Source organism: Cyprinus carpio, chromosome A13, assembly GCF_018340385.1.
Source record: "Cyprinus carpio isolate SPL01 chromosome A13, ASM1834038v1, whole genome shotgun sequence".
Classification (NCBI taxonomy): Eukaryota; Metazoa; Chordata; class Actinopteri; order Cypriniformes; family Cyprinidae; genus Cyprinus; species Cyprinus carpio.
In genome coordinates this window covers 7803786-7826326 of record NC_056584.1, presented here as the reverse complement: position 1 = coordinate 7826326, position 22541 = coordinate 7803786, and the positions used below count along the sequence as shown (strand labels likewise).

The following is a 22541-nucleotide window of genomic DNA, read 5'->3' as shown; positions in this document are numbered from 1 at the left end:
GTTGGTGTGTATATGAGAAAGCGTAAATGATGACCACATTTTTATTTTTCAGTAACAAAGAAGGATTTTAAAAGCGGTGGGTGCACTTATGCTTTCATAAATCCAAATTGCTTGATTTCTTATTTCTGCTTGCTTTCAAAATGGCTGCTCTTTCCACATTCTCAAAGCGAATTTCTAGTTATCCATGAAATGCTGCATCACAGCTTTCTCTAGTGTGTCATTATCCTCAAACTCAACTAAACTCAAGTGATGCAATGCAGTCACTGCCAGTGTTATCCATGCAAATATATATTTACCACGGTATAAACAGGAAAATCAGTAAAAGTAAAAGCTTAATGTGTAAATCTTCTATTAACAGATCAATACCATTGCCGTGATGGTCTGGGTGTTCTCACACAAAATGTATGCAAAGGCTACCTTGAAAGGAAAGCTCATCTAATAAAAATGAGTAATTATACTAGTTTATCACATATTATTCAGTCTTGATACAATGTGTGATGTTTGTGAGCCAGACAGATTGTGACAGACTGGTTTTGTGCCACTGAATGTTATTTTGAGGTGTAATAGAGAAGGGTGTTGAAAAGTTCTCTGTCCTCGTCAACAGGCCATAACTTTGGTGTAAAGATCCGAGCTAACCGCAGCAACAGTTTACAAGTGCATTACATGCCTCATGTTTGATTATTTGGGTTTTTGCTTCAGTTTAGTCTCACTTCAGTTTCGTTCCCAAATGTAAATCTTAGATAAATGTGAGTTACAACACCATGCTTACCAGCTTTGGATTTGGGGACTAGAGGAATGTCGGTATTTCAGTCACTTCAGGCTTGTTGGATGCTGTTCTGTGTTTGTGGCTGAGCCTGTTTCTCTCATTTGAGTTCGTAACATATAACGGAAACATAATCCTTTATGATTTCTCCATTTTATTCTGGTTTAACTGTTTGTTTTGGCATGTCATCCCTCACCAAGACTAGGTTTATTATAATGTCCTGTTTTGGTTTATAGATTTGTACATGCTACTGATTGGGGAACAAACTTGAGGTTTCTGTAAGGGGTGAAGTGGTGTACAATTGCCCCCGTTTTTTTATTTATTTTTCATTTATTTATTTTTTCACATCTGCTGAATGTTTTATTTTTGTATAACTTTAAAGTACACTTACAGGTGCATCTCAATAAATTACTACACTGGCTACCAGTAGCCGCTCGCATCAAATTCAAGGTACTGATGCTTGCCTACAAGACGACCACTGGCACGGCGCCAACTTACCTAAACTCACTAGTTCAATCTTATACACCCTCCAGAAGTTTGCGCTCTGCAAGTGAACGGCGCCTTGTGTTGCCATCCCAAAGAGGTTCAAAATCACTCTCACAGACTTTTTCCTGGACTGCTCCCAGCTGGTGGAATGACCTCCCGATCTCAATTCGAACAGCTGAGTCTTTACTCATTTTCAAAAAACATCTAAAGACTCATCTTTTTCGCCTGCACTTAACCAACTAATACTAGTACTTACCTTTTTTCTTTTTCTTTTCTATCATATTCCAAAAAAAAAAAAAAAAAAAAAACCCTGGCTACGTGTTCTGTACTAGACTAACCGTTATTGTATACCGTTGTTGTTTTCTCGTTGATCTGATTGTTTCTACTGTTCTCATTTGTAAGTCGCTTTGGATAAAAGCGTCTGCTAAATGATTAAATGTAAATGTAAATGTTATGGAAAGTATGTTCATTTACTGTACCTGTACTCAATACTTGGTAGGGGCTCCTTTTGCTTTAATTACTGCCTCAATTCGGTGTGGCATGGAGGTGATCAGTTTGTGGCAATGCAGGGGTGATATGGAAGCACAGGTTTCTTTGACAGTGGCCTTCAGCTCATCTGAAATTTTTGGTCTCTTGTTTCTCATTTTCCTCTTGACAATACCCCATAGATTCTCTATGGGGTTCAGGTCTGGTGAGTTTCCTGGCCAGCCAAGCACATCAACACCATGGTCATTTAACCAACTTTTGGTGCTTTTGGCAGTGTGGGCATGTGCCAAATCCTGCTGGAAAATGAAATCAGCATCTTCAAAAGCTGGTCAGCAAAAGGAAGCATGAAGTGCTCTAAAATTTCTTGGTAAACAGGTGCAGTGACTTTGGTTTTCAAAAAACACAATGGACCAACACCAGCAGATGACACTGCACCCCAAATCATCACAGACTGTGGAAACTTAACACTGGACTCCAAGAAACTTGGGCTATGAGCTTCTTCACCCTTCCTCCAGACTCTAGGGCCTTGGTTTCCAAATGAATTACAAAACTCGCTCTTATCTGAAAAGAGGACTTTGGACCACTGGGCAACAGTCCAGTTCTTCTTCTCCTTAGCCCAGGTAAGACGCCTCTGACGTTGTCTGTGGTTCAGCAAATTCCTTGACACGTCTGTGTGTGGTGGCTCTTGATGCCTTGACCCCAGCCTCAGTCCATTCCTTGTGAAGTTCCCTCAGATTCTTGAATTGATTTTGCTTGACAATCCTCATAAGGCTGCGGTTCTCTCGGTTGGTTGTGCATCTTTTTCTTCCACACTTTTTCCTTCTACTCGACGTTCTGTTAACATGCTTGGATACAGCACTCTGTGAACAGCCAGCTTCTTTGGCAATGAATGTTTGTGGCTTACCCTCCTTGTGAAGGGTGTCAATGATTGTCTTCTGGACAACTGTCAGATCAGCAGTCTTCCCCGTGATTGTGTAGCCTAGTGAACTAATTTGTTGAGATTGTTGAATTGGTGGGTTTTTGTTAAATGTGAGCCAAAATCTTCACAATTAAAAGAACCAAAGACTTAAACTACTTCAGTCTGTGTGCATTGAATCTATTTAATACACGAGTTTCACAATTTAAGTTGAATTACTGAAATAAATGAACTTATCGACGACATTCCAATTTATTGAGATGCACCTGTACATTCCACAATTCGGAAAGTACTCTACTTCCTTTGTGGCACACATGGATTTTAGATCAGGGACAAAATGTAAATTTGGGGAACCAGGCTCATCACAAAAATGCACTTTACCATGGAAAGATATGTTTAGTTCATTTCCCCCCCTAGAAAATGCTCTTTCAATAGGTTGGCAGAAATACATTACTTTTCTCATTAGATAAGACTTGAGTTACTCTGCTAACTTTTTGTTAAACTTTCATCAGTTTCTGTTCCAGTGGTGTTATTTGATGCACATCTGTAATGAAATGAAGAGAACTTGTAAATGTTGTAGTTACAAGTTATTTTAAAGAGTATTCATTGGGGGGAAAATAGAATTTGAAGAGAATCATTGTTTATTCTCTATATGGTTTAGATTCACTCTTAAAAAATCAGTCAGTCAGTCAGTCAATCCTTTTGGAACCTTTTTTTGTAAGAGTCAAGTTCCATATTTTGTTTACGACTTAAATGCATGACAATTCTAAATAATGACATACCTGTTTGTAAGTAAGAGTTTCTAGTGTGCATTTGAAAGCAGCATAATTCCATGTTTGCTGACTGCATAATTGTTGCACTCACCAAGTCTGTGACTTTTTCTAAGTCCTCATGATCACCACGGTGTGTATTGAAGGTGCTATAAGCAAGGTTTTTTTTTTTTATATACCACACATAATATGTTCCTAATTCAAGCCTTATTTCAGGTATGGTAGAAATATACAAAGCAGCCCTTAAATAGGATAATTGTCTCTCTTCCCTAGTAACCCAACATTGGTCCCATTAACAATACCAGCGCATGGCTATTCTGATGTGTTTTTAGCTGTGTAATGTTTATTTCAACAGTTCTGCTTTTGTAATCAGCCGACAAGCTGCATTCATTTGATGGCCACATTTGAAACACCAGCCACGATGTGTGTTGAGAGCCGCTGGCCAAATGCCAGCCCTGTAGCACACATGGTAAAAACATTGAACTGCTCTCTGTTTATTTCAGCAGTGCCACTGAAATCTCCTTGTCAGGCTTCTGTTTTAATAACTCTTGGCATGGCATGCCTTTTTATCCTTAGTAACCCAATATCGGCGGACGCCGGCTCTCTGAGCTCTCATCGCACTTCATTTTTTCACTCTTGGCCACAGGGTGAATGGGAGCGGTTAAACCCTCAGCGTGGAGGGTCCTATGGGAGTTCAGCAGTCTGTAGTTTTTCGCTTAACCGATGTGACAAATCTCAATAACGGATTTGTCTGCCTTGAGTCTTGGGAGAGAACTGATGCCATATTAGGGAAACCTCCCCTTTTAAGTCTGTCTTTAAATTTCTTTTTAAGAATATGTGGTAAATAGCAAAGCTATATAGATTGATTAGTATTTACGGAAGGAAATTTTGCTGTCCATTTGCAATTATGATGTCAACATTAATAAATGTGTTGTTTCATCATTCTGATAAATTGTGTTTTTTCCTTTCAAGTGAGCATACTTTACTGCAAGGTCAGATCTTTTTTCAAAACAGACATACTAATCTAGCCCTTTTAACACTGTGTTTGTATAGTTGTCACATTCTGAGCTCCCAAAGGTCAAAGGTGGGCTCACAAGCATATGCATCACAATTACAATTGTCAAGCCAAAAGCATAAAACATCCCTTAAGCATCCTCTAAAGTGTCAGATGTTCTGTTCTGCAGTAGTGAAGGTGTTGGTTTAACCTTTCCCTGATGGCCATTTGTCTTGAGAAAGTAACGTGTTTGTGGCTTTGGAGGTTATGAGGTGCAAGGAAACAAGTTTTTAAATCATTCTGCAGTTAATATAGGTTGGTAAATGGTATTTAACACCTCGCACACACTTTTTGAAAATGGCACATGTTTTGCTTTGAAAAGAATTGTAGCCAGCAATGTAAAACAACAACAGTCAGAAACTTACGCCAAATGGTTACATCAGCAGGTGACCGAATGATCACAAAAATATCAGGCTGTCATCCTAATATTGCAAGCAATCATATATCTATCTTTCAGAAAATTAGTTATGGTTTACTATTGGGTAAATAGCTTGTCACCTAATTAATATTTATGAGCAAAGCTGTAGGGCTGTTTTTTTGCCGTTTTATGCCTTTGTTTACATAGGGCAGTAGTTGGTTTGGAAGAGAAGTGGGAGAGAGAGGGGGCGGGATTGGGAAAGGTCCGCAAGCTGGGAGTCGAATGCAATGGCGATATGTCGGTGCACTGCCTACGAGGCCATTGGTGCCAACAACAATCTTGATTTTGATTCTTAAAATCCCAAGATTGATCTTTTAATCTGTGTGTACAATATTTTTTTGATTCCATTTTGTTAAGTGTCAGTCATTTCACATTTTGAGTTATTTTTAGTTGAATAAGCACATGATGAGACTTTCTCCGCTGTTACTACCCACACAACCTGCCTTCCAACACTCATCCTGCTTATTGGGCAGAGATCCAAATTCACACCGGATATCTTCACACCATAAAGGCTGTTTGATGCTTTCTCACGGTTACAGTGAGCATCTGACACTCTGCAAACAGCTCTGAGGTTACCGGGTACATTCAGCATTCCCCTGGTTAGTTCATTGAGGGTCAAAATCGGTCATCATTTTGAAGAATTGCTTAATAAAGTGGCATATGTGAAAGTTTAAAGTGTGAACACTTTTTTCACATTTGTTCACATTTTCTTCTAGACTGACTTTAAAATACAAATGTCCACACACGCACACATATTTTTTTCATTTCATAGCACTTTTGCTACTGAAGTATAAGGAGTTCAGCATCTGTGAGGGCTGGCAGGTGTTAATGCAATTCTCTCTTTATAATCTGCATTTTATTTGTCGTAGATAAGATGACCTCAGGGCCAGTAACAGGATTTTTCCGATGGGTGTGGATAAAAACGTGGAATTCAGTCGCTCTCAATGGCCCTATTGAGATTCTTGATGCTTCGAATCCCTCCTGTTTCTGCTAATGAAGTCAAACGCTTGTCCTTTTGGCTTTGCCTCTCTGATTCATTGAGCAGGACCCAACAAAGGTTCAGAGGAAATAAAAACCAACCATGTCAGCCTAAGTGAAATGTCAGTGGATCTCAGTTCAGACCAGCAAATTGGCCAATTAAAGAGGAAATAAGGCAAACTCTATTTAAACCAAATGCCCCTTGCACTTCCTGACCACACTTTTACTGTATCATGGCTCAAAAAACTTCAGCCCTTAATGAATCATCTAACACTTCGCCTTATATTTTGCATGCTTGTCTTTAGCATGGAATGCTGGTGTGCTGGCGTCCCCACTTAAAAGCTTAACCTTCCTTGTTTATTCAGGTTATACCAACATTGCTATGCAGACCAGCTCAAACCAGTATAAACCAGCCTTATAAATTCATGCTGACCCACATTGGTCTTTTCAGCAGACCAGTCAATGGTAATGGCTCCGTTGGGCGTTTCTCAGATCATGAATGAATTTCTTTAAGGCCAAATTTCAATCGATGACTATCTAAATCGCCCATTTAGATGGAAGAACAGCCAAAGAAAATTCACTGAAAGATTTATGTGGCGCTCCAATTCTCCACTTCACCACCTGGTACAACTGGAGTAGGAAGCCTTTCTTCTACCCAGAACGAAGTAGACGCAGTTAAATTTTTTGATGTATATTTTCTCCTCCTGGGAGCAATTTGGGAGAATAATGGTAAAGTCAGGGTAATAGTGGTTTTTCTGGCATCATCACAAAAGCGTCTTTGTAGTCATCTCCTGTAAGTGGCTCACCGTAATTATTTAATCCTGGGCGTAATGGTGCACTTTTTCTGCTCCAGAGATTGTTGGGGAAAATATTTCTCCACCTAGCCACATCTTGGCATACGAATGAATAAGAGCTCTGCACCAGTTCAGACTTTCTGGGAATGCTGCAATTGGCCAGAAGTACAGTATACAGGGTGAGGCATACGTTTGGCTTACAACCATGTGCCCTAAAAAAAACTCACAAAGTTATTTTCCCAGCCTTTTAATGATGTATGTCTCCTTTCTTATTTTTATAAGCAAAATACTCTGTTGCTTTTGAGCCTATTGTATGCGTGTCACATGTTTTTTATTGACCGGTAGGTGCAAGTGTAGTGAAGCATTTGCCAAACTCTTTCAGCAGAGAACTGGCTGGTGTGCTACTGAATTGCCGTTCCTCGTGCTATTAGGTTAGTGCAGCAGTGGCCAAGAGCGAGAATGAAAAAGACTTGTGCTGTGATCCTTTTTCAAACTGTGACTGCGGTTTAACGAGGCAACAAAGCGGCGAGGGATCGTCGTGAATGGGTCAACTGTCATCAGTGGGCAGACGGGAGCAGACGCACCACCGTTCGGCTCCTGTAACCAGGCCTGTGCTCTCTTAGGAATGGGAGACGTCAGTCATCTGGATTGCACCGGGTTCGGCATGGGTTGGGGTGTGTGATGGACTGTACGTTTCTCTAGGCTTGAAACTTTTGTGGACCTATCAGAACTTGATAGGGCCTTTGTTTAAGGTTTATTGGTTCCCTTAGGATACTGGAGGTCCATGAAGCACCACATCCCTTTTTCAAAGAAGTCAACTAATCTTCTCAGCCTTCTGGAGCTGCCACATAACCGTATTTTTATTTGGAGACCAAGAGATTTTGTTAAATTTGACAAGATTATATATAACAGTTGTGAAAAGTAATGAAATGTGTGCAGTGATTTTTCCAGATTTCAAAAAGTGTGGGGAAGCCTTTGTTCATTTCTTTTCCTTTGACTGCCACACAACCCAAAGCAGCACTAGTTTACTGTTGCTAAAATTGTAGATCATAGTTCACGAATTGCTGCATCTATAACATCTTATTTTCTCTTTTAAATGTTTTTTTAAATACTATTTTTACAATGCATTTTATTTTATTTTGTATGTGACATGGTACATAAAGAACCAATTCAAATTCTTAAGTATTGTTAATCCAATAGTGAATTTGAATGCTAAAAAAAGTGTTTATATAAATATATATATATGTATAAAGATTAGTTTTAATACCAAATGTTCATGCTTAAATGTGTGCCGTCCACATATACTAAACACTTGAAGGTATAGTTCAACCAAAAATGAAAATTCTGTCATAATTTACTTATTCTGATAATCTCTCTAAGGACATCATATTGCCTCACAGAAGCAGTGCTGTGTTCTTGCACTAAAGTTTTCCATGTCTGAAAAGCAAACTATGTTTTGTTAGTCCAACATTTGCTGTTTTATTCATAACCCTGTATCATCCTCTGCTTGGACTTTTGCTGTGCAGCACTTGTAGTTTGGAGGTTCTGGAAGCTGAAACATTCATTATTGGGCACTATGGCATGTGTTCGGGGCAATCAGAGGACAGAGCATTTGGAGAAATTGGCAGATGATAAGGGGAGTGGAGCTGCCAGTGGCTGGGTATTTTGGGTTTTATGGTATTCTTGAGGTTAATCCTGGGTCTATATAACAGAGCTCAGATCCAAAGAAAGTGTCCAGGCTGGCTTGATTAAGTGGGCCTAGAAATGGTTAAAATTATAAATTTTGTTTTATTTTCACTTATTAACACTTAAAGTGGAAATGAAGCAGCCAGGCAAGTTTGCATTATTTAGGAAAATAACTTCCATTTAAATAATAATAAAAAAAAATAACAAACATGATTAATGTAACCATTTTAAAGAAAAAGGTTGTTTTGTTATAGCTTTTGGAGCAAGGGCGCTGCCATCTTGCAGTACTTGAAGTAATATAAGCATTTCTTTACATTTTGAACACACGCTTGTTTTAAAATGGAGGAAGATGACCTTGAAAGCACTGTTAAGTCCATAATAAGTGCAATTGCCTATGCAATAGAGCATATACGGCGATGGGGCCGAGCAGTAGGACCTATTAGGTGTTGAAGAAGTAGTGAACCTGCTGGTTTGGGGTAAAGTTTCGGGTTGGAAAAAATACTCGTTATGTGGATTCTCCTCAAGACTGTCATTCCGAAGTACTTTGTGTGCATTTGCTGATGAAGGCGCGAAAGAAAGCTCAATTTGGTAGCCTACTCACGTGCTGTCCGAGTCGAGCTGTGGCTTTGTGTGTGTGTGTGGCCGGCGCGAACAGAAATGATCCATCACATAATGCGTGAGTAACTTACCGCATTTAAATCTCTTTCAGAAAAGGTCTAACACAGTAAGTACCACATTAAAATCTGTTCCGTGCTGTCTCACGCTTGAATGGCTTAAAACTCTTTAATATTTAAACTGACACGTGAGAATGATAAACTATTGAGGAAGCAGCACTGGTCTGATTGTTCAGATAGGTAATTAGTTAAACACTATGTCGTGTTAACAACAGGAAAGCTAATTGTATTCGCATGTGAACATAAAATATGATACATACAACTGGTGAACCAATGTAATACATATGTCTTAATGGTCTGACATAACAAAAAAATGCAACATGAATGATATCCCTAAATATATAGGGAGGATAAATGATAAATGTATGTATGTATTTAATTATATATGTATGTATATGTATGTATGCACATATGTTTTGGGTTCAGTGTGATTCAGACATGTTTTTGAGAGATTCACAATTAATTTATGGTACCATGTACAGTAAATACCATGCTAAATGAATATCACCCAGTAACATTGTGAATATTTTCCAGTTCTAGTCTATTTAAAAAATACCATAATATTCCCATTGGATGCTATCATTGCACCATTGTGCGGCCACAATTTCCAAAGGTCTATCCAGTACTGGAAATTGTTTTGATATCAAGAATTATGAATGTATTTGGATCATCATAGTTCAATATTTAGTGTTCAATACTATGAAAAGAGGTGGGACGGGAGGCTCGGGTGCCTTCGTGTCAGCATGCAACAGAAGATCTCCATTTCCTATCACTTTCCAGTGCTCTTGCCTAAGGCCAGTAACAGGTGGTTGTGATATGCGGCTTGATATCGATACTTTAACTGACATAGCACTGCCTAAACATTTAATGGAAGCAATTAAATGTTCCTTGTGTTTATAGTTCAGTGTTGTTTGTTGAGTGTACCACCACACGTGCTCTCACACAAACATACCCCTCTAGACATGCATAGTTTTACACCTAGAGTCCTCTAGGCATCATCACATGGAGTATTTTTGACACCCTGGCTCAGTTCGCCTTTGGATGAAGGTTGTCTGCAGAGCAGGAAGTGGACGCAAGTCCAGAATGTGTCAGGAATCAGAACACATGCTTCCACGTGTCTGTGTGCTCGGTTTCGGCTTTCACATCAGGGCTTTAAGGCTCTCCACACCCAGTCCACCAAAGCGTCCACTCATCCTACTGCTGGCTGCGCTGTTGCAGTTTTTGACACGTTATCTGCTTCTTGCTGCCGCCATATATTTTTAGCCCCATTTTTGCCTTTAATTATTGCATCCAAAGGGAGCTTGGTCCAAAGAACTGTCATGAAATTATTATATAACTGTGTTGCTTAGCAATAAAGCATTGTAATACAATTCTTGAATAGCTTTGCTAGTATAAATCATAGAAGGGAAAGCTTTACAGTGGTGTGGAGCTATTGCTTGGGTCATTCAATACATAAATATAACGGTGGGACTAACTGTAGGTTGTTTTTCAATCAGGACCTCCCGGTTTGAGGGGAAAGAAAGGCCGTGATGGGGCTTCAGGTAGGTCTACAGTACAATATGCCTGTGCCTGCAATGCCACGAACTGCTGTTGTGTGTAAACTGCTATGAATGTGCACAACTAAAGCTTTTAATAGCAAGATAAGCATGAAAACACAATCCTCCATTGAGATTTCAAAACATTCAGAGATGCTTGGACTTTACAGAATATATTTAAGGATAAACTAGTGCAGTACTAGGGAGTCCTAGTGCAGAATTAGTGGTATTAAGACAAAATTTGGATGCAATATTGAAAGGTGTTTGGGGTCACATCCATCAAGATGGAATTTTTATAAGAGCTTATAGAATTTTGACTTGAAACAAGAAGTCTGTTACTCTTTGCAGCTGTTTCTAGCAAAGAACTGTCCACATAGACAGAAAGTAACAGGTTCCTAGTTCCATTAATTAAAATCGCCGAGCAGAACTCCACAAATCTTTGAACAGTGTCAGAATTTTTTTTACATTAAGAGGTACAGCAGCTTGTCACTGTCTGGGACAGAAACCTTAAAGGGACAACTTTGTACCCCTAAATGGTACATATTGTACCCTTGAGGTACTACTTTGAACCTTTTAGGCTTAAATAAGGTACTTTTGTGGTACTGTCCAAGTTACAAACTGCTGCACCCCAAATGTAAAATGATGCACTTTTTTTGAAAGTGTATTGAAAATAATCTAAAATTCTAATTCTCAGCACTTTTCAGGTGTCTTTACTCCTTGAAGATGCATAAAGCCATACAGATTTGATTTGATGATTTTAGCCATTTTTGTTTTTCAACCAATATGTATCGGATGGTCAGTAAATGGACCAATGGAGTGATTGGAGGCTGCTACTATATGACCTATAGATTCCTCTATATTTTCTGCGTTTGAAGTGGTTTCATGTAAAGAGTCATGGATCACATGGGTAAAATGAGAACGTTTATGATGACAAAGATTGATCTGGAATGTGCAGAGAGCTATTCTTGCATGACCGCACATATTTTGCGTGTGTTGTTCACTTGTTGTTTTAGGCCTAAAATAGGGCTTGCTGTCTCAGCAGCAGCTTTGATAAATGCCGGTTCTGATTTCTAAGAAAATACAGGATTCTCAAAACAGGAAAGGAAAAAATAATGGTGGACCCATAGGAAAGCTTTGTCACTGGTGTGACTGCGCCATTACTTAAGGCTGCCATATTTAATGCACCAGTTTGACTTGTTGAAGAATTCTAGTTCATGTTTGCTCGAAACATTTCTTCTGCAGTAAACAATGGTTTTATTGGAACTTTTTGTCTCTCTTCCATCCGTTATATAGTTCTTTTTTGTAAGTCAAAGATTCATACTGTTACTCCTCTAAGTTTCTGGCCCTGAAAATTTCAAACTCTTTAGAGGACTAAAAAATGGTTTCTGGATGAAAGACCTGGAAAGAAACCATATGATTCAGACTGTTCAGTAGTTCTGTAACCAATTGCTTTGACGGACTGGTTTCGTTCTGCAGTTTTCCAAATATAATTAGTTATAGAAGAGAGTTCTGGTGATATAAGCGGAAAAGATCTGTCATCAGCAATTTTGAGTTTGTTTTTACTTGACAGAGCTTGAGATCCTGAAGATCTCCGTTCTGCTTGATTGCTGTGTTTTTGTCAAAGGATGTAAAAGAGGCCGTACATCCTACTAATGCATGTGCTTATAATTTTAAATTGTGGTTTTTGTAATACTCAAAATGACTGTTTAACTAATTTTAAATCAGGTTTGTTTAAAGCTTAAAAATCCTTTCACATTATCATTTTAAAGAACCAAACCTTTCAAAGCAACTAACCTCATGACTAAGTCCACATGGAATCTGCACCCTTGCATGTTTGTTTATTAAATATTAAAGAATATTTTCATTATGCTTTCAGCAACCAATAAGAGTGTAGAAATCTCAATTCCATTTAACATAATTTCCTCAGGGTTTTAATCTATTCTGCATTATCCACCAGGATCATTGTGAAAAACTTTTAACTTTTCTTGATGTTAGTTAAATCTGTTTCCACTGTTTATAACACTGCTAGCGTATGATTTCCCTTACGAAAAAGAAGTTTATTCAAGTGTGCTATTAGTATACTTCTTTTAAACTAAAAATAGGAAAGTATGCTTTTAGTTTACTTTTTATGTACTTCTCAGAAATGGGCTTTATGTACTTCTCAGAAATATACTTAAAATGACATTTAAGTATACTTGACTTATACTTACAAAAAGTCTAAATATACTTGAACTATACTTAAGTATACTTAATAAAATAAACTTGAAGTATACTACTTTTTGGTAAGGGTTAGCATTTGATATGAAGGAGATGGACAGTTGGTAATGTCTGGGTGGGGTTCGCGTACTCAAAAGGGGTGTGATTTATCTGTGCAGGCAGTCTTCCAGTGATGTGGCTCAATCAGGTCTCCGTGGTATGTTTCTTGGTGGGCTGACTGCTCATCCCTGAGCCAGAGACAAGCAACACTTTCCACAAAAAGCTTTTCAATCCTGTCATCAACTAAATTATAAACATATTTTTTTAACATTTTATTTACGTACCAAACCTATACTGTGACGCACTTATTTAAACTACCTGCGTGTAAACTCTGATCTTCAGAGAAATTGGAGGCGGCGTTCATCAGTTCAGTCTGGGCTGGACAGCCAGGAAACTCTCTTTGGGTTCAGATTGGCGTGACTTTTTCTTTTCATGTTTTGGGGAAAATAAAATCCATCATGGTCAAATGTTATGTGATGTAATGTGCACATGTTCCAAACAAGATGATTTTTTTAATGACTAATTTCTTTTTCTTTCTGTTTTTATTGCAGGTCCTCCTGTAAGTAGATGTTGGTCCCTTTGTTGACTGGATTGTGGTAATGTGACCCAAACTCTGTGGCTTTCTGTGCACTTGTGTGTTTTGATAGTGTGAATTTATCTTTCATATGTTTCCTTACTGTCACTGCTGATGGAGTGCTGATTACACGACTACACATAATGGAAATTGTTAGTTTCATTTCCTTCCACCTCACATATAAAGGTGAAGTGTGCACATTTTTGATGTTGAAATAAAATCTGGTTTAATGTGCAGAGATTCTGTGGCTCTATCAAAACATTGATTAGATTGTTTTAAGCATTCTGTACAGCCCAACATGGCAGAACTGACTCAACCGATGATGTGAGTGGAGTCAGTTTGGGCAACCTATCACATATAGAGGGGGCGTATTCTGGAGACTTGTGTGAAAACAATCATTGTTTTTCCAGTTTTGCTTAGTGGCACAGAAATGACACACTTCACCTTAAATCACATGGCATTATCTTGGACATAGCGATGCATTCTTCTGGGAATTTGGCCACAGATATAGAAGACGACAGCATTGGTAGACACAGCCTGTTCAACTTTATATATCTTCTGAGGGCTAATGTTACAGAATGAGGTTATAATGAGAAAAAAAAGGTCAAAAGAAATATATAAATTAAGTATAAAATTAGGTTCCTCTAAGTCTTCTGAGCTATGAAAGTTAAACTTATGAGCAATAAAATATCCCTTTGGGTGATAAGGTTCCAGGGCCCAAAAACTCACATATGTATATGAACATTCAAACACCTGCTCATATAACCCATAAATTGAAGGCAAATTGAGAAGAACTGAAAGACAGGTGAGGGAACTGTCAAACAATGCACGCAGTCTAACTAACTTAAACATTAAGCTGATATTTCTACTGTTGTCAAGTAAGATTGTTTAGAGATAGTTAGTGAATTATTTTAATCAAGTAAGTCTTCTTTAAACAGGTTTGGTGATCTATTGGCAATCTGTGTCAATAAGTCGTTAACTACAGTGTTTGTTTTTAGAAAGAGTTTGGCAAGCCTGATGCCTGATCAATGGCCCTAGAGGGCTGTTCCATTACGCTGACCTATGGCAATTCTTAGAAGAGTATATACTGTAGATTATCCAACAAGAAAACTAAGACAAGACTCTTACTGATGAGATGGCAACTGTAAAACTTCTCCAAATTAGCCTTTTCCTGTGGGCTGAAAGTGAATACTTTGAAAAGTTTAAATGCATAATAGTCTGTGGTTCTTCACAGGTCACCTCACAGGAGCATAGCCTTTTGCCTGGTTTTGAGGCATGGCTGGCCAAACCCAGCCTTAAACAATTAGTAGTGACAGGAAACATTTTACACTGACAGAAAGCACCTCTTTTAGTGTGTTGAAAACTCCTGTGGAACATTGCAATAGTCAGTCTCAAGCACATGAACATTAGGGGTGAAAATCAGCAGGGACTTAGTGATACAGTATTATATCATTTATGTTTAGTGTAAATTATGATTTTGCAGTCTGCTTCAGTGCTTTATGAGTTTATATTTATAGGCCATTCTGAATATGTGGGTGGTTAAAGAGAACGAATCAAGTATGCATGGTCTCCACAATATATTTTATCTACTCACAGTGTGGTCAAATTAGGAAATTTTCACAAAAAAGATCCACTGTCTATTATCAGCATTGTAATGATGTACGAAGCACTGCTCACAAAGAAGTCACTTTCAAACCATACAGCTTTCTGTTTGTTAACGCAACACATCTGCGTGACCAACTTGAACCTGTTGTGAAATATGTTGATTCCTGTTGAAGTTGAACTTCGATAATTCACAGAACTATGGTAAATTTACACAACTTTACACTGTGTACAAAACTGCATACTTTCCGAGTAGGTACTTCTTTTAAATAAGTAATTACTTTACGACATTCTATATAGTATATATAGTATATAATTTGTGTAGTGCGAATGAAATCCGGACATACTATACTATATGGTCATGTGACCTACGAACGTCCGTTGCATCACTTCATTGTCATTCACAAATCCTGTCCCATGGCCTCATGGGATAGTAAAGCATCTGTTGGATGCACATTTCAGAAGTAGTAGTAGGTACTTTTCGCCAGCTTTTTTATGAATACTACTCTTTTCACATACTAGGGAAGTAGGCATATTCACATGCAGGGTTAGTAAATCTTTCCAAAAATATTAATGCACAACCAAAAATAAAAATTCATGGCAATGTGATATTAACAGTATTTTGAGGTAAATTTTCACAATAAATTGTACTGCTTTGTGTTTTAAAAGAACAGTGTGATTAAATTAGTGATATACTTGTTGAAATCAGAATTTGTACTGCATGTGATCTGTAAATGCCCTGTGTTTGCTGAATATATCTTATCTGTGCAATGTTGCACTCTTGGGAAGCATTCGCCCCCATTTCCCCTGGGGAGCCCCTTCATTTAACCAGCAGTGCTCTGGGCTAAATGAGAGCCACATGTGCCCTGCTACCGTGGATCTCAAATGAAATGTTCTTCCGGTGGGTGACCTCTGACCTCGCCAGACGCTCCTTTGGGCCGGCCCGATCAGTGCCCAGCAGACCTCAGTAGCCTGTTCCCACTCAGCACCTAGACCTGCACCTTAGACCTGCTTCACATACTTCAACACATTCATATACACACAGCACATGTAGACCAGCTCACACATAGAGCACTACACATAGTTCTGATCTCAGCTTCATCCAGCGGAGGTCTGTTCCTCTCTCAAAACACTGCCTCTTATAAACACCTGGTCCAGCTGAGTCCAGCTCTCATATACCTTGTACCACTGTTCTGTCACATATGTGCCTTCTGAACCTAAAGACCCTATTAATGGTCTTTCATTAGCCGCGTTTCCACTGTCGGGCTTAAAGCGGGTGTGCTAGTGCGTGCCAGGGCCAGTCACGTTTCCACTGTCACTTCCGGAGCTTGATTGTGCCTCGTCGGGGCTTCCTCGAGGCTAACGGCCAGGGTTTTTTGGCCCAACGAAAACATTGGGCCAAAGCGGGCCAGCTGGGCCTAGAGGAGTGGTTATGAACAAAGGCGGAGTTTCTTCGCGTCTGGAGAGTGTCAGCGCTGTTCATTTCAGAAAGATAACAGCTATAACATCAAGATTAAAAACTTTAAAAAAAATAAGCTGAGCTCAAAACTCACTTTCAGTCAGCAGCGAGTGTTTGAAATAACGCGATCCGATGTGGATTATAATCATCATGAAAGGCAGAAATATTTATAAGCGATGTAAAAGACTATGCACGCTAAACATTAACGTTACCATAATAAATGGTAAATGCAACCACTTGGAGAAATCAGACATCAGCTTCTTATTCTCTATCACAATTGTGTATTTATTTAGTAACATATTTTATGTGTCATAAGTCTCGTCTCGAGAGTTTAGCTCTGCATAGCATGTCATCAAAATATAATAATGATTTTTGTTCGGGAGCTTTTATAAAAATAGAGTTATTATCATTCATTCTAAATCTGATGTATATAGGCTACTGTGGCTACAAATAAACAGAAACAGTCTCGACTGAATAAGCAGGCTATTTTCATAAGCGTTAAAAATAAATAAATAAAATAGAAAGACATTTATTTCTGTGTGATTAATTTGAGTCCTGATAAATTGATTCATTATGCTCAATGTATCACTTACAGTAAAACATCGATGCTTTTGAATTTGAATATTCAACAAAGCATGCAAACAAAAGGCCGCTGTTATCATGTTCATTTTGTGATCGCGCTAGTTCCAGTGACTTATTTCTTAGTTTTCTGATAACTTCTCTTTGTTGGTGAAACGATGGGGTTGCATGACGTTGTTCCTGAGAGGCGTGTAAGGGGCGGGTTTTAGTGACGCGCAGCGGAGCTTCTGGCCTGACTGTGGAAACGCTGCGCTATTCTGGCCTCATGCTACTGGCCCGAGGCTATTAGCCCCGCCCGGCCCGTTTTAAGCCCTGGCTCGCACTGGCCCAACAGTGGAAATTCTTCAACAGTCTACATTTAGTGACACACATTAGATTTAATGAGAACAGGCATTTTGTGATTGCCCAGTTGCAGAAATGCAAAAACTTATTTATTTTTTATTTTTTGGACTCTTGGAGTAAAGATTGCAATAAAATTTAAATGCATTAAAAATATTTAATGGGTATTTATTTTTAACATTGCTGTTTTTGTATAGACTCTTCAATAATTTGGACACTATGATTTTTAAATGTTTTTGAAAAACAAAAAACTCTTCTGCTCTTCAAGGATGCAATTATTTAATCCAAAATGTAGTAAAACATTGTGAAATATTATTAAAATTTAAAATAACTGTTTGAGTAGGTTTTAAACTGTTAACCTGCTCTCCCCATTATGGGACTCACAGCTGAAATGCCCTACCTAACTTAAAATTGCAACAGTTCCTGACGTCAGTGTGCTACACACACAATTTTGGTGTCTTTGGAAAGAAGACCCTTTGGGTTTTACTATCCATCATAGAGTTGGTAATGCTCTAAAAGATAAAAAGTTATAGACACTGAAGTGCCTTGAAAAAAAATTGTACCACACTGAATTTTTATTTTTATTATTATTTTTTTCATGTAATCAGTCCTGGAGCAATCCAGAAAAGTGATGGGTTGAAAGTCACATGTCTCATGAGTTTCTATTTCAAATCTGAATAAGATACCATGACAGATGTTATTCCTGCAACCATTTTTCTGAGACTATGTCTTGTCCACCCCTCCCCCTCCTTTTGAAGAAAAATGTTTACCAAATGTATTGAAGGGTTCTACAAACTATTTTAGTCATTAAACATACCACTGCATAGTTTTTTTTTTAAATTAGAAAACAATAGACAGAATCTTAGACATTGTATAAGTGATTTATTTGAGCATTAGAAAAATACAATAAGAATAATTTGAGTAATAAAAATAAATAAGGAAAAAAAAAAAGAATTAACTATGTATGCCAATGACAGTGCATCCTGAGATTGATAGAAATACAGCATTCACACTGATAGTTGCTCAAACAGTCAGTAATCACATGTTGATGGCCGAACATACAGATGGTAATCATACAGATGCGCCATATAGTCAATCACACTCTATTCATATAGACTGCATTCACACTGATAGCTGTGATTACACAGTAATAGCATGCTGATTTGTGCTCAAACAGATGGTAATCATGCAGATACAACCACATTCCCCACAAAACACACACACATATATGTAAAATGTTGAAGAAAAAAAAAGAAATAATTATTTGTGCAAAAAGATGATCGCTTGTTACGGCCACATCAGATGACAGGTGCGTCACAGCGCGCGTCACGAGCCATCGCGAGAAAGTGCCAGAATTCAAATAAACAATATTCCGCGTATCTTTGACTTTTTTTAGTGGATGGTCTCATTCTCTTTGTGACACTGTATGCTACAAAACCATGCTGTTTTTTACTACCAAGATGCAGTTTTTTGAGCCTAAGTTAATTCATAATGGATACAACTAATACTGTCCCTGAAGAAATGAGACGTGAACAAAGGAATTACCATCCATATTACAATGTTATTGCTTAGTTGGACTAAAAGTGCTCTTTGGGATGTCGTTCAGTGGACCCTTACCTTTCTAACTAAACTGGGATTTACAGCTGTGGATGTGTTTATGACTCATTATTACGACTCGTTATTATGGTGAATCTGGTATGTACTGCGTTTTGTTTATGAATGTTTTGATGTTTACTGCTTAAACAAATTTAGCAAATACATTTTTATAAGCTTTCCATTGAAAAACAGCGATTTGTCATCGATGCTTGAGGCTTAGACCTTTATAATGATATATAGTTTGTAAAGATTAATTTTGTCCTGTTTAATTTAATCTATTCGTAAACATTGACACATGCAAACAAAGAGCATTCAGTGTGCTGGCGTCCAGGTGTGGGTTAACAGGTAACAATGTAACAATATAATTTATTCAAACTATGTAATTTATTCCTGTGATGCAAAGCTGAATTTTCAGCATCATTACTCCAGTCTTCAGTGTCACATGATCCTTCAGAAATCATTCAAATGCTGATTTGCTGCTCAAGAAAAATTTCTTTCTTTTTTTTAAAATCATACTTACTCCAAATAATACAGGATAATGCTAATATCGCCTAAACTGACACCTACTGTACACCTAAACATAAACATCACGGAAATCTATCCAAAACACTAGATTTAAATAGAAACACAATTTGCAAATTTATAAGCCTTTTTAATTTTTTTTGTGAGGTCTGGCTCACTAGTCCGTGTTCAGCAGGTTCAACCTTTTTTTTTTTTGGTTTAAATGGTGTATGGTCATATGAAAGCATACAGACAGAAGATAGTGCCACGGATGTTTTTGTCCGTCTGTAATAGTTTCCTCCCCTGGGTTGAGGCTTGATAAATGGCTTCCCTCTCCACACTGTAGTCCAAGAGGAAAGCCAACACACACAAACACTAGTACACACTTCCACAGGCTCATGAAATGAACTATAAATGCATCATCAGATAATGAAGAGTGTCAAGGCGGTCTTAACAGAAAGGATCTTTCTTTGAATCAAGCAGCTGTCAGGTTTTTTTTTTACCACTATTCCTCTGCGATGAAAAATGTACAGTTTTTTCCCCCCCACAGCGGAATGGTTCTCCTTGAAGGAAATGAACTTGTTATTTGATTTGATTTGATTTGATTTAAACCAGAGCGATCTCCTCAATCGACTCTGAAGTCAAGCATGAGATAAGGATTTTCAGCCAGCACCTTCATCTGTAAAACCATGTTTCGTGCATGCGTGGGCCTCTTAATGAACATCTTTTTTAATCTGACATATGGTTCTATTCATTGGTCATTCTGGCACTAAATGTTGAGTACTGAAATGATCTTACTGAAATATAAATCATGATTAGTAATGACATGAACTGAATTGACTTTCACACTTAAAAAAAATTATATAAACACCCTTAATAAAGATAGATTTTACTGAGAAAAAATTGTGTTAGATAATCAGACTATTGTTAAATATTATTATAATTAAATTTTTTATCAAATGGGCAATTTAAAAAAATATATTTTAAGTGTAAACCTCACTAAAATTTTACTTAAAACAAGAAAAATAATAATTAAGGTTGAAATATATTTCTGGAAAACAGTTTTTATTACCTGTATTTCTTCTGGAGTAAACTGTCTTGTGTTAAGGATGTTTATATTTTATTTGTACTGTAAAAATAAAGATTAAATTTTTTTCAATGAAAAATTGAAAGCCATTAAATAAAAGGAACATGTTGTGATATTAAAAAAGATTTTCTGGGGTCCAGAGAATATTCTGTTGGGAAAGCATTTGATGGTGTTTGCGTTTGTGGAATGCTTCTTTGGAGTGTTTTCCTGCTGCTACCTTTGAGCCTTGCCACAATGAAATTTAATGCTGGATCACAAAGTTCCTCAGTAAAATCGATTCACTATTCAGTATTGAAATAAACTCATTGTAAAAGCAGACTGAATTTTATTATGGCTTGGCAGGGTGTTATGTTCTTAATTAGTATCGTTGACTGGTTCTTTCTTTATTCTGTCCCCATTTCTCTCACCCCTTTTTCAGGGTCCACCTGGACGAGCAGGCTTTCCGGTAACTGTCTTAAATGTGTAAATGTGTCTATATGTCTGTTTGGTTTTCTTGCATTTTGCCTTTCTTTAGTAGTGTCTTATTTTTAAGAAGCTGTATCCAAACAATTCAAACAGAAACTTGAATATGAAAAATACTGAATTATGTATTTTGCAGTATGTCATATATACATATATACAGCTTCTTTATTTGGACACACTGAGACCTCTTTTTAACAAAGGGACCGAGGATATACAACCAATATATGTACAGTAGTATAAGTGGCTTATTTTATTAAAATTGTATTTTAATACTACCAATATACAGTGGAGTCCAAAAGCCTAAAGTATATGACAACATTGTAAATTTAATTTAGGAATAAAAAAAAAATGTAAACCAAGAAAAGGTATGATGTAAAATTAAGATGTATTTCAGTATTTCTTTTTTTATTAATTAAATAAATTTATGACATTGTTCATATAAACTCAAATGATCTTGCATCCTTTGAAGCTCAAGATGCTCTTTAGATCATTCTCAAATCACACCAAAGAACATGATCATCAGGTTTCAGTCCATAGTTATGCTTGTAATATGGAATAATGGAAAAAAGCATCAAATGAGGAAGGAATCCAGAGTGTTCTCAGACTTTTGGACCCCACTGAACATTCCCCTAAACCAGATAAGCTAAGCTAGGCTTAATGTAATGAATCTTTTAGATAGGCTCACTGGACAAATCTCTATTTCCTTCAAGTTAGCACACTGTACTTTATACTTGATTGTATTCTCTTAGGCCCTTTGGTGGGATTCCACTTATTTTAACCTATAATACTAATATTACTGACCAAAATTCAAACACATCTGTCTTTCATCATGGCATGCTAAAATAATCCCATCTAATGTGAACTCTAGTCCTACCTGCCAATTATAACCTACAAACGCCCATCACTCATGACAGCTATTCTTGTGAAACTTTGCCGTAAAATCTTTTTTGTGTACTTTTTGTTTAAATTGTTGGCAGGGCTGGTCAAAGTGGGGATGGAATCCCTGCCAAAGCTTTTGATTGATTGCACCATCAGGAAATGAAATGAAATTTAGTTTTTTCTTAGGATGGAAGGTCGGGGAGGGTGGTAAGCATGTTACACGAAATGTGTCCATTAGATTAGTCCTTAAAAAATATTGATATTGGCATTCACGCTCCATTGAACTATTAAGGGATACTTGTGGTTTGTATATTTAAGCTTTACTGCGCATTCACATGTATGTATGACTCTTTAGCACTTCTGATTTGTAGTTAGGTACTTTAAGGCTCATTTGGAGAAGTCTGGACTTTGTGGTGTACTTCATCAAGCTACTTCTAATCTAAAGCTCTAGATGATTTTACATACTTTCTACAATAGAAAGATTCTCTTTCACAAAGACTGTGTTGAATATTGGCAGTACTGTATGACTTTTATAGTGTATGGCTTATACTGTGTATTGTACTTAATTTGAGGATAACAATCATATTAAATAAATTATTTAAAACTATTTATTTTATATATAAACTAATGCATGAAATCATTACATT

At 37.4% G+C, this 22541-nt stretch overlaps 1 protein-coding gene across 32 annotated transcripts in view; it reads left to right on the top strand.

The window, feature by feature from the left end:
* The window catches only part of LOC109094588 (collagen alpha-1(XIII) chain-like), a 96298-nt gene that overhangs the window by 27958 nt on the left and 45799 nt on the right, over window positions 1-22541 (top strand). For 23 of the 32 annotated variants that reach the window (XM_042768554.1, XM_042768552.1, XM_042768558.1 and 20 more), the window contains exons 3-5: window positions 10522-10566; window positions 13368-13375; window positions 20972-20998. In XM_042768554.1, the coding sequence (XP_042624488.1) occupies window positions 10522-10566; window positions 13368-13375; window positions 20972-20998 (80 nt within the window). The remainder of the gene's footprint in view (window positions 1-10521; window positions 10567-13367; window positions 13376-20971; window positions 20999-22541) is intronic. The other 9 variants (XM_042768559.1, XM_042768550.1, XM_042768547.1 and 6 more) reach the window with 3 other exon arrangements.